The 13,494-nt window shown below is 44.9% G+C and overlaps 1 protein-coding gene across 1 annotated transcript in view; it reads left to right on the top strand.

The window, feature by feature from the left end:
- Window positions 1-13,494, top strand: part of LOC124613366 (acyl-CoA Delta-9 desaturase-like) — a 158,836-nt gene that overhangs the window by 44,092 nt on the left and 101,250 nt on the right. The window contains exon 2 of the mRNA XM_047142066.1: window positions 3,899-4,199. Within this exon, the coding sequence (XP_046998022.1) occupies window positions 3,905-4,199 (295 nt within the window). The 5' untranslated portion in view covers window positions 3,899-3,904. The remainder of the gene's footprint in view (window positions 1-3,898; window positions 4,200-13,494) is intronic.

The raw sequence follows: 13,494 nt of genomic DNA, 5'->3' as shown, positions 1-13,494 counted from the left end.
ACGTGACAAGTGAGCTATGTGACTCATAGCACGTTGGATACGTGGCATTAGCGTGTCATGAGTATGACTCGACAGTATTAGAGGTGAAAGTAGTTAGTAACGTGGTACCATATCATCGTCAGACAATGAAGCTCTCCTGTATTTAGTCAACTTATTTAACATTAATCAGCACATGCCTAGAATACGTTGTTGGGTACATTGCTTTTTTGCTGGCGAGTATAAATGCAACAGTGATGGTTGAGTACTAAAGGATATCCGTTGTGAAGCAATAGTACATCTGTGTTGATGATAATGAAGACCCGTACTCCTTGGCAGAGTGTAGGGGAACGGCGCCTGAGACGCGCAGCGCCGTACTAGGCAAGGTCCTAGTGGAGGTGATTTGCCGTTGCCTTTCTCCGACCGTAATGGCAATGAATAATGATCATGAAGACGACACAACAACACCCAGTCATCTCAAGGCAGGTGAAAATCCCTGACACCGCTGGGAATCGAACCCGGGGCCCTGTGCTCGGGAAGCGAGAAAAGCTACCACGAGACCACGAGCTGCGGACACATCTGTATTAGGTTATCTGTTTGGAAAACATGATACACTAGTTGTCCAGGTATGTGCTTTATTTAATTTAAAAACACAACATATTTTGAAAAGACACAACCTCATTATCAATTTTTTTTTAAATATTATGCTAAGCTATAAAAATGGAATCATCTCTTTCAAAAACATGTCGTGTTTTTAAATTAAATACAGCACATATCTGGACTACTAGTGCTTCCTATTTCCCATGCTGATAAACTTCTTTAGATAAAGTGCTGGCTAGAGGTGAGCTCCAATTGCTGAATCCTGCGTCTTTGCCGCAAGAAGACTGCAAATTTTCTTGTTACTTTGCCGAGAAATAAGCTTTTGCTCTCACAAAACACGTAATGAGATCAGATCCTCAAAGAGAATGTACTAAAGGAAACTGCCTATTTACTTACAGATTAGCTATGGAAAGGAGGCATGTAGCATACTGAAACTTCCTGGCAGATTAAAACTGCGTGCTAGACCGAGACTCGTTCTGGCATACAGTTTTAATCTGCCAGGAAGTTTCATATCAGCGCACACTCCGCTGCAGAGTGAAAATCTCATTATGTAGAATACTGTTTCAGTATGATAGTTCTGCAGTTCTGAATGTTGGTTCATAGAAAACCCAATATCATATTTCTGTGTAGTTGCATTGCATTTTCGGGTTTTCTGTGGTACACCTTCTCTTTAAGGAACCCCCCAAAGGAAGAAGTCACACAGATTAATGTCCGGGCTGTGGAGTGGCCACATTCCTCCTCCCGCATAATGTTCTGGAAATCTATTTGACACTACGCTAAGGCCAAGTCTTTCGTATAGGAAATCAAGGACAACGTTGGCAGTATGGGGCATGCTCCATCCTGCATGAACCATTGTGTCTGCAATGGAAGACATAAGGGCATAAGTTGAAGAAAGAACTGGTTTGGCAGCATGTATAAAATTGCGTTCAACGGTTACTGTAGCATCGAAGAAGAACGGACCGATGATTCCATGGCTTGACATCACGACCCACACGCACACTTCCTCCCCGTTGGTGTCTTTCGTGCGGCTTATTCGCGGAGGTTCACGTGCCCAGAACCGAACGTTCTGTTTGTTCGCAACACCGTTGACGTAAAAATATGCTTCGTCAGAAAACCGTGTGATGCGTAACACTGCCTCTTGATCTTGCTCGATTGCCCACCTTGCAAACTGCACTCTCTACTCCTTATCTCTCGCAGTAAGCTTATAAGCCATATTTATTTTGTATGGATACAATCGAAGGTCGGGTTGAATAATTCTTTGTATAGATCGGCGTGAAATTCCCAACTCGGCATTGGGTCTTCTTGTTGATTTACTCGGACTGCGAGTCAAAGCCACTCGAAATGCTACAATGTTTTGCGGCGAACGTACGGTAAGTGCTTGTGGCCGCTGACACTCCAAAACAGATCCAGTACCTCAAAATTTTTGATGTAATCTGCGTATCGTTTGTGGGCTGGGAGCCAACAGTGTGATGAAATGAGCACGAAACCTTCTTTGTGTCAATGTAACGCTGTTCGTCGCCGCTAACAGTAACAAAATCTTCGCCTTTTGTGTGACGGTCAACCGTCCCTTGTCCGCCATCGCGGCAAACTGAAATGGCTGGACTCACAACGGAAGCGATGAACTCGCAACGACATCTGGCGTAATTTCCATGAACTGTACGAACTTGAGCGCCCAATTTGAAAGCTTCCAGAATGAGATTTTCACTCTGCAACGGAGTGTGCCCTGATATGAAACTTCCTGGCAGATTAAAACTGTGTGCCGGACCGAGACTCGAACTCGGGAGCTTTGCCTTTCGCGGGCAAGTGCTCTACCAACTGAGCTACCCAAGCACGACTCACGCCCCATCCTCACAGCTTTACTTCTGCCAGGAACTCGTCTCCTACCTTCCAAACTTTACAGAAGCTCTCCTGCGAACCTTTCTTTCAGGAGTGCTAGTTCTGCAAGGTTCGCACTATGGGACTGAATATCCGAGGTCATCAGTCCCCTAGAAGTTAGAACTACTTAAACCTAACTAACCTAAGGACATCACACACATCCATGCCCGAGGCAGGTTTCGAACCTGCGACCGTAGCAGTCGCGCGGCTCCAGACTGAAGCGCCTAGAACTGCTCGGCCACACCGGCCGGCGATATGACTGTCAATCAGGGCTCTGAAAAGGGCCTTTTCTTCATTTTATATTCCTAATACACGTCGTTTTAGACGTAGCTCAGCGCGTGGAAGGATCTGCCGGTATTTACCGTTGCCCAGAGGACGCTCAAATGTACATGTATAATCTTCTGGGAGGCTCCTTCCTTGTCCCCCAGTGGCTGTGTTATGAGCTGAGACAGCATCGTCATCTTCAGCAACTATTGTCAAAATTCACGGAGGGTATTCGCCTTTCGTTCACACACCGAGCTTTGTGACGATCATCCTTCATCTTCATGGTGGTGAGGATGCTTTCAGTAAGATATCTGAATGTCCATGGTGGTATGGCAGCCTATTCCTTCCCAAGAATAGAAACCAAGGAAGGTAAAGATATTGGATGCTGAGGTCTGGAGCGAAGTCGAGTTCTGGATCACCCCAATGTTGCTCCATTGCGCTTACGTCAGAACTCTGCATGGGTTAGTTTATTTCAGGAACGTTGTTGTCGACAAAACCATTGCCTCACAGATACTGATTTACGAGAGGCTGCATTGTCATGCTGATACAATCATCGTCTCTGAACTGTCCCTCTACTGTAGACAGTATACAGCGCCGTAAAATGTGTTTATATCCTTCCACATTTACCGTTTCCTGAAGTGAGCGATCACACCGTAGTCACGAAAAATACGTCTGTACCAAAACATCGTCCGCTCTGTACTTTAATGCCCACAGCTCGTGGTCTAATGGCTAGGGTTGCTGCCTCTGGATGACGGGGTCCCGTATTCGATTCCCGGCCTGGTTTGGGATTTTCTCTGTCCGGGATCTGGGTGTTTGTGTTGTCCTCATCATTTCATCAACATTCGTGAACGTGGAGAGACTGGACTGTGTAAAGACTGGGACTTTGTACGGGCGCTGATAACCGCGCAGTTGAGCGCCCCACAAACCAAACATCATCATCATCTGTACTTTACGTGTAACGCACATAACGTTCTCCAGGCATTCATCAGTCCCAAACCACTTCGTCGAATTGCCTCAGAGTACAGCGTGATTCTTCCCTTTAAAACTTAATTTTGAGCATATTGGAAAAGCGTGTGAAGCATGCGTTGTCACGTCTACCTTAGAGATGTACTCTATCAGCATACTCCTGCCGCTTCTGCTGCTGGTGCGATCTGAAGACAGCATCTGTTTGTTGCCCTGGTAGGTCGCCATGGTGACCATCTCGCAAACGCAGTGCGTGACGCTGCGGCGCCGGTCGCCACCTCGGCCGCTGGACGCCAAGCCGTCGCCACTGACCGCCCAGGCGCCGAGGTCGGCGGGTACGACGCTGCGCTCCGCTCTGGAGCAGCAGCAGGGTCACCAGCAGCAACAGCAGCAGCTGCAGCACACGCCGCGGCTGCGCATCGTCTGGTTCAACGCCCTCGGTTTCCTCGCGCTGCACATCACCGCCGCCTACGGCCTCTGGATAGGCGTCGCCTACGGCCGCGTCCTCTCCTGGCTGTGGGGTGAGTCTACGCCAGACATAACAAGCTCGCTAAAAAAACCTCATCATTTTAACGGCAGTTTTGTGGCTACAAGAGCTATTTGTTTCGAAATTGCGAAATTGTAACTCGTAGCGGATTAGCTATCGTATTGTTCACCCTGTTCATGAAAGTCATGCGATACTTCGTAATATCATGTCGAACTTCCTTTTGCCCGGAGTAGTGCAGGAACTCGAGGCGGCGTGTACTCAACAAGCCGTTAAAGGCCCTCTGCACAAGTACTGTGCCATGCTGCCTCTGTAGCCGTTCATCTTTATGAAAGTGCTGCCAGTGCAGAATTTTATGCACTAACAGACCTCTCGATTATGTCCCATAAATATTGCACTATCTGGATGGCCAAACGATATAAAATTAATCGTCGGTAAACCAGATGCCAGACTGAGATTCATTGGAAGAATCCTAAGGAAATGCAATCCGAAAACAAAGGAAGTAGGTTACTGTACACTTGTTCGCCCACTGCTTGTATACTGCTCACCGGTTGATAGATGAGATAGAGAAGATCCAACGGAGAGCAGCGCGCTTCGTTACGGGATCATTTAGTAATCGCGAAAGCGTTACGGAGATGATAAACTCCAGTGGGAGACTCTGCAAGAGAGACGCTCAGTAGCACAGTACGGGCTTTTGTTGAAGTTTCGAGAACATACCTTCACGGAGGAGTCAAGCAGTATATTGCTCCCTCCTACGTACATCTCGAGAAGAGACCACGAGGATGAAATCAGAGAGAATAGACCCCACACAGAGGCATACCGACAATCTTTCTTTCCACGAACAATACGAGACTGGAATAGAAGGGAGAACCGATAGAGGTACTCAAAATTCAAATGGTTCAGATGGCTCTGAGCACTATGGGACTTAACGTCTATGGTCATCAGTCCCCTAGAACTTAGAACTACTTAAACCTAACTAACCTAAGGACAGCACACAGCACCCAGTCATCACGAGGCAGAGAAAATCCCCGACCCCGTCGGGAATCGAACCCGGGAACCCGGGCGCGGGAAGCGAGAACGCTACCGCACGACCACGAGCTGCGGACGTACTCAAAGTACCCTCCGCCACACACCGTCAGGTGGCTTGCGAAGTATGGATGTAGATGTAGATTCGCTCGAACTGTCCAGAATATTCTTCAATCCAAGTGCTCTCGCTTCCCACGGCCAGGTTCCCGCGTTCGATTCCCGGCGGGGTCAGGCATTTTTCTCTGCCTCGTGATGACTGGGTGTTGTGTGATGTCCTTAGGTTAGTTAGGTTTAAGTAGTTCTAAGTTCTAGGGGACTGATGACCATAGATGTTAAGTCCCATAGTGCTCAGAGCCATTTGAACAATTTAAATTTAAGTGCGAACAGTTGTGAGCCGGTGACATGGCACATTGTTGCTCGGCAAAATGAAATTCATGAATGCTTGCAACATAACCATTTCCAGATAATGATTGGTTTAGTTCGACCAGAGGACGCAGTCCACTCAGTGTAAACACAGCCCACAGCATAGTAGAGCCACCTCCAGTATGTAAAGTGCCTTGTTGACAACTTCGGTCTACGGGTTCGTAAGTTCTACACCACACCCGAGCCTTACCATCAGCCTCTTACCAACTGAAAGCGGGACTCAGCTGACCAGGTCAAGGTTTTCCAGTCGTGTAGGGTCCAACCGATATAGTTACGAGCCCAGGCGAGGCACTGCACACGATGTGCTGTTAGCAAAGGTACTCGCTCGGTCGCCTGCTGCCTGAGCTTATTATTGCCAAATTTCACTGCACTACATTGCAACTCTACTCAAACGCCGCTGCTCTCGGTCTTTAAAGGAAGACCGTTGGCGACTGCGTTGTCCGTCTTGAGAGATAATGCCTACACTCTTGACATTGTGGATCTCGAAATACTGAATTCCCTAACAATTTCCAAAATGAAATGTCCCATGCGTCTAGCTCCAACTACCATTCCGCGTTCATTGTCCGCTATACCCGTCGTGCGGCCATAATCAGGTCGCTGACCTTTTCACATCAATCATCTGAGTACAAATGACAGCTTAGCCAATGCCCTGACCTTTTACACCTTACGTACACAGTACTAAGCCATGTGTACATGTGCATATAGCTAACCTATGACTTTTGTCACATCAGTGTAGAGCGACGAAAAAAGACTGTCTGTATACCTCCGTACGAGCCCTAATTTATCTTATTTTTTTCTTTATGGTTATTACACGAAGCGTACGTTGTCGGCAGTAGAATCGTTCTGCTGTCAGCTTCAAAAACCTGTTCTCTAAATTTCCTAAATAGTATTCCTCAGAAAGAATGTCGCTTGCCCTGCAAGTATTCTCATTTGAGTTCCCGAAGCATCTCTGTAATACTTACATGTTGCTCGATCGTATCGGTAACAGACCTAGCAGTCCGCCTCTGAATTGCGTTGATGGTTTCCCTCAATCCGACCTGGTGGAGATCCCTAAAACTCGAGCAGTTCTCAGGAACGGATAGCACAAGTTTTATATACATGGTCTCTTTTACAGATGAACAACAACTTCCCAGAATTCTGCCACTAAACCGAAAGTGACCATTCGCCTTCCCCACTACAGTACTTACTTGCTCGTTCCATTTCAGATCGCTTTGCAAAGACGTGACTGTGACAAACAGCATTCTACTAATGCTATAATCGAAAATTACGGGATCGCTGTTCCTACACACTTTCTCGTACAACACAGAATCATCGACAAACAGATACAGGTTGCTGCACGGCTCGTCCATCAGATTATTTATTTATGCGGAAAATAATAGCAGTTCTATCACATTTCACTCGGGAACTTCTGTCGATACCCTTGACTATGATGCACACTTGCCGTCGAGTACAACGTACTGTGTTGTACTACTTAAGAGCCCGCTCGGTTGGCCGGCTTTCCGGGCGGGAAGGAGCGCCTGGTCCCCGGCATGAATCCGCCCGGCGGATTTGTGTCGAGGTCCGGTGAACCGGCCAGTCTGTGGGTGGTTTTTAGGCAGTTTTCCATCTGCCTCGGCGAATCCTGGCTGGTTCCCCTTATTCCGCCTCAGTTACACTATGTCGGCGATTGCTGCGCAAACAAGTTCTCCACGTACGCGTACACCACCATTACTCTACCACGCAAACATAGGGGTTACACTCGTCTGGTGTGAGAAGTTCCCTGGGGGATCCACCGCGGGCCGAACCGCACAATAACCCTGGGTTCGGTGTGGGGCGGCGGAGGGGTGAAGTGGACTGCGGTAGTCGTCGTGGGTTTGTGTACCACTGCGGCTGCGGCGGGGACGGAGCCTCTCCGTCGTGACTAGGTCCCCGGTTAACATACAATACAGTACCACACTACTTAAGAAGTATGATGACGTAAGTCGGTCACGAGAGCGAGTGCACTTGTTGTTCCCTTCCCTGTAATACTAGAGATTGCATGCAAGTGTCTCCAGTTACACCGGAGTAACAGGATGCGTAAGAGGCCTAGTTGTGTCTTGTGGCATCAAAGCAAAACAAGGAAACTCTGACATGCCTGGACAGAGGTTGCACGTAAGGTAGGAGCCCGCTGCCCTTGCTGTGAGACTGTATTGGAACTACACGCAAACCCGCTAAAAAAGAAACATAGAAATTCGTTTGGTTGCCATCCGCTTTTAATTTCACATTCGTCGAGGAAAACAGAAAACCGATCACGGAAATTGTGTGGCAACAAACGTACGGCAACAATAGTCATACTTAGGTAACTAATCGCCCACATATTTCACAAATGTAAACCTTATACAGTAATAAACATGTAGAAATTCACAAATAAAATCACTCGTCCTAAGCTCAATAAATGATTCTCTACTTTGCTCGCAGAGCCGCTGTTTTGTATGCGGACTTAAATACGATCGACTGCCCTGTTTGGTCCCTGTACAAAGACCCGAAGTAAGTAACACGAGTCGCTCCGCTGGGCTCGCACGAAGTGCTAAGGCGATGATATACGAAGTGATTTGGCTCTAATTCATTACTCAAATATTCTTCGAAATTGCTATTAAAATGGAATTTCTGTTGTATTGGTTTCCATATCGTTGAGAGGTTTTCCCCTTCTAACTACAACTAAATCTAGATTATACTTTATTAATAATTAATTAATGAAACTGACGGTTTTGACGGGCTGCTAGAGACTAAAACCTTCATCTTATATCACAGCAGCCGAATCGCTTACGAGATTATTCAGTTAGTGGAGTTTCTCATGAAAGGTGTGCGCACATTACCATCTGTCGTTCCTACATCATTCTACTTTATGACGTCATGTGTCGGCTACTGCATCTTCGCTCAGCTGAGATGTGAAGCATAGAAATAAATCTTATGGCCAATTTTGATTCCATAAGGAGCCGTCGTGCATAGCGACAGTATATTATTATAAGGAAGTGTATTAACGCAGCAATCAATCACAATCCAATTGATTTTTTATTAATCTTGCATATCCAGATTTCACCAGTAAATAGCCATCTTCAATGCATTTGAATGAGTTATAACCCAACAAATTTGTTAAATCAGTGCAATTTCACAATATGGCTTTACTGGTGCATAGGCAGAAGGAAACTCTAAACACTAACAAGCAAATCAAGAATAAAATATCAAACTACTTACCGTGCAGCTGCGACGCTTAGTTGTGTGGACAAAATATTACATTAAAATGTAAGATATTAACAAAAAAGTCAACTGCTAGTACGAAACGCCATTGATGCGCTTGGCACTTAGGAGGACACTAAAATGGTGGAAGCACAATGATTTCAGCTGGTTTTCGCATCGGTAGCACTGCCCATGGAGCAAATATTCACCTACGTGGAATTAGGCCTCCATCCCAAAACAGGGCACCTTACCCTATACGGAAAAAATCATATGTGAATGACAATGTGTGTGTATATGAAGAAATTGCTGCATAGATTACGTACGAGGAGCGCTGTTATCTGCTCCTAGTGACAAAGTCACCGGCGTATGGATGTTTCGTTTCGATCCTCGGAAATACGTCGGGAGTTCCTTCTATTGTCCCTTGTTGGTGAGTTCTAACTATTTGTTGTCCATGCTGAATCCACAACTTTAAACATAAACAGTAATAATTAGCGTGGTACATTGATAGAGACTGAACAGCCTTCTACGAATATTCGGTCTTCTATTTGTGATGTAAAGTCACTCAAAGCTCGTCAGTGAAGACCTAAAACAGACAGTAGGTTCCAAATGTGGGAGTCAACATACATTACGCTGAAGTAATTGTATTGCCCGTGGTATTACCCTCACAACTAAAGAGAAAGTTGTAAGATACCAGCAATAATTTTCTGTCATCTTTAGACGATCGATTGATGTTGCTGCTGTCCTCATTCGTACTCTGATACCGCGTCATCTTTAGCGCGATTTATCACAGTCATCTCTCTAAAACTTTCTCAATGACCCACAATCAATAAACTGAAACTCGATTCAGATTCTTCTTTGTGCCTATATTCAAAAGGCGTGAACGTTCGCCGGCAAGATAGTTTGCTGACGAGAATGGGGTCAGCGGCAGACGAGACGCGCGTGTGAAACAAAAGGAGAGTGGCCACATGTTTCTTTTTTGCAGCCTGCGGTGGGGCCGGGAGGTGGGACCCATTACGGAAAGAGCGCCGCACGCCGTGCGTCAGATGTGTTTGAAGCTATACGTGTGCAGTAACTCGTAGGAAAGATGCTGAAAGGAACGTTGCTTAAAATCATTCTCGCTAGCGCGACGTCTGATTATATTGCCTGATCGACAGACCGCTACTCGTATCCGAAACGTTGCTTCCAGGAGTTACGATCGACCAACACGACCATTCGAGCACATTTGTCGGATAGGTCACAGTTCCCCCTACACATGCTATTGTTCAAGCATCTCAAGAGAATTCAAATATCGTTTCGGATGTTCAAGTCTATCTGGGCATCATGTAGGTCATTCACCATCCTAAGCTTTCTCCCAGAGGTGCTATTTCGTTGGCTTCAAGGGAGGAAGCTGTGACCTCGCGTGCTTGGAAAGCTCAAATGACAGGCTGTCCGCGAATAGAAGGAAGGATGTAGTGTCCTGGTAGCGAGGTCAGTAGAGACGGAACACAAGCTCTGAAAGAGCGAGAAAGGTGAAGAAAATCGGCCATGTTATGTTCGAAGAGCCGGCCTGTGTGGCCGAGCGGTTCTAGGCGCTACAGTCGGGAACCGCGCGACCGCTACGGTCGCAGGTTCGTATCCTGCCTCGGGCATGGATGTGTGTGATGTCCCCAGGTTAGTTAGGCTTAAGAAGTTCTAAATTCTAGGGGACTGATGACCTCATAAGTTAAGTCTGAAACGTCCCCTTTGAACAATTATACAAGACTGTGCTTAAACTGATACACAATATTTTTTTTTTTTAGCGCAACGCAGTCTGACTTTCAAAAATCCCTACAAAAGAATGGCCCTGACTAACATTAAACTATACCTTTCACAAATCACTTACCTCACAAAAATCTTCGCTGCTCAAGCTACTGCAATACAGGGGCGCCACTAATGCCAGCTAAATAAAAGATTCAAACTATGGAAGGCACTAACTACTGATAGGGATAGTTAGCAAATGAAAGATATTAGTAGAGAACAAACAATGTATTTACCTTGATATCATCATATATAAATATAGCAGTTCATGACAAATTACAAATCTCCGCCATCTCTCTCCCCACATCCACCACTGCTGGCGGCTCACCTCCAACTGCGCAACGCTACGCGCTGTTCACAGCCAGCTGCCTAACACTACAATGGCGAGTATTACAACAATGCAAAGCAGCCACAGACTGCACACAGCACAGCCAGTGATTTTCATACAGAGGTGGCGTTACCAATAAAAAAACCTAAACAGCCTATTTACATAGAGAAAACATAAACAGCCTACTTACATAGCCCCCATGCTCCCCACAAAAAATTTTACAATTTTTTTTTTTTTTGGGCAGTGGCCAATAATGATTTGATAAAATTTTTCATAATTACAATAACAAAGAAATCAAATGCACACACTTATTGATATTATGTTGGTCAAAAGCTCAAATTTTCTCACAGTCTATAAAGACAGTCCTGATCATTCATCACAGTGAAACTGCCGTTTCTTTTCTCAAAGTCTGAGCAGTAAAAGACAATGCACACGGAAGTAGTGGATTTCCATGCCGTCTTGAAGAAGTAGTGTTGTCCTTCCAACGGAAAGACAGTGCTGACTCTTGACATGCTGACAGGTAATGGGCCACAACATAGCAAACCCACAGCAGAGTCATTCGACGTTTTGAAGAACATTGGTAGGTAGGTCATCACAGAGAAGACCCACATTTTCAACCTATTTTTTCGCGGCATGAAAATGCATTACAGAATCACGAAGAGCCATAAACGAACTGCAAATTATTGTTCATGAAAATCATGAGACCTTGCAAGCTAAATTTGACTCAGTTGCATCTACCGATTCGGTTACGCAACTTGCAAAAACTCAGGAAAACTTTAAGGACACAGTAGATACTCTGAAACTTGGTTCAGAAAAACACACTGAAGAAATAAGTACACTATCGGAGAAAGTAGCCGAACTTTCGGATCAGGTCACTAACTTATCTACAAAGGTAGATGATGATCTGAATGACACAAGACCCGTAGCCTTCACTGACACAGAAGAGTATGAACAAATAAGAAAATTCAAACAAAATCAGAATCAAATTAATACACAACACCAAAGAGAAATCCGGGAAGTACAAGATCAGCTGACACAGGTAATACAAGAATTACGTATTTCAGAGGACACTGGCGCTCCAACACGGGAAGAGGGTCTTAGAAACACGGAAAAGCCGCAAAATAATAACACAGGGCATTTCGGAAGTTATGAAAGAAATTGGCAATGTGCACCGAATTTTGAGATGGAACGGCCGACACGACCTAACAATGACCGATATGCGACTCGCCGACATGGTGATTTTGACTATAAGCTGTTCATTACTACACGTAAATTCAAAACATTTAAGAATTCTGGCAACGACATTCATCCACAAGCGTGGCTCCATCAATTCTCTCATTGTTTTCCTCCCAACTGGTCATTGCAGCACAGATTAGAATTTATGTGTGGCTACTTAGAGAATGAACCAGCTGTAAGAATGCGATCGGTCATTCACGATTGCCACAGTGAAGGAGAATTTTACCATGCCTTCCTCTCAGCATATTGGTCTCAAGCCACACAAGACCGAGTAAAACATGGTATCATAATGATGAAACATTTCGAACAATCTGAATTCTCCAGTCTTGTGAAATATTTTGAAGACATGTTGCACAAGAATCAGTACCTGTAAAACCCATACAGCCCCTCAGAACTCATCCGCATTTGCTTAATCAAATTACCTGAACATTTACGGCATATTATTTTAGCAGTACGTTGCAAAGACGACATTGAAGCTTTTCAGGGACGGTTACAAGAACTAGGAATTGACACTGATAATCGCGGAACGCGAAAACAAGGACACAACAATTACAGGTCACATCCGTCACAATTCCGTGACGACAGAAACAATAACCGGACACGACTGGTCTATTCTTACAACGCAAATCGTGACCAAAACAGACACCACTCGTACGACAACCACTGGCAGAGTAATAGTTACAGAGAAAGATCGCACTTCCGTAATTATGAATATGACAGAGATAACCATAAAAAAATTAAAAAAAAAAAATATTGTGTATCAGTTTAAGGACAGTCATGTAAAATTGTTCAAAGGGGACGTTTCATATGTCGACCCTTAGCCTAGGATACCTCACTAGAATCTTCTGATTTTTTTCTTGTAGTTTGTGTAATTAATGTAGCTATTGTTTATTGCTAGCGCGTAATTATAGAGAGAATTTCCTTTGTAGTTGTAGTTTTTCATTGTTGTACAGTAAAACAGTTGTGGCATGCATGTAGATTTGCACCAAGTATTTCGCAGCTGCGCTGGCAATTAAGTAGACATTATTTCCATTGCTACGTTATTTTATTTTGCTCTTCAAATTGTGCTTTTCTGTGTTATCGTGTGAAATACTGTGACAATAATGGCGTGTGAAAAAAAAAAAAAGAAATGTTGTGTATCAGTTTAAGGACAGTCATGTAAAATTGTTCAAAGGGGACGTTTCAAGTCCCACAGTGCTCAGAGCCATTTGGACCAATTTTTATATTCGAAGAAACCATTGCTGCATTGGTCTGATCGATTTAGTGAAACCACTTCGAACCTTCATCTGGGAGGCCGGACGGTTCAAACACTATTTTAATCTAAGAAGCAGCTGAACGTCAGCATTCA

Source organism: Schistocerca americana, chromosome 4 (assembly GCF_021461395.2).
Source record: "Schistocerca americana isolate TAMUIC-IGC-003095 chromosome 4, iqSchAmer2.1, whole genome shotgun sequence".
NCBI classification, from domain to species: domain Eukaryota; kingdom Metazoa; phylum Arthropoda; class Insecta; order Orthoptera; family Acrididae; genus Schistocerca; species Schistocerca americana.
Note: the sequence above shows the minus strand (reverse complement) of the source record. Positions and strands in the feature narration are given on the sequence as shown.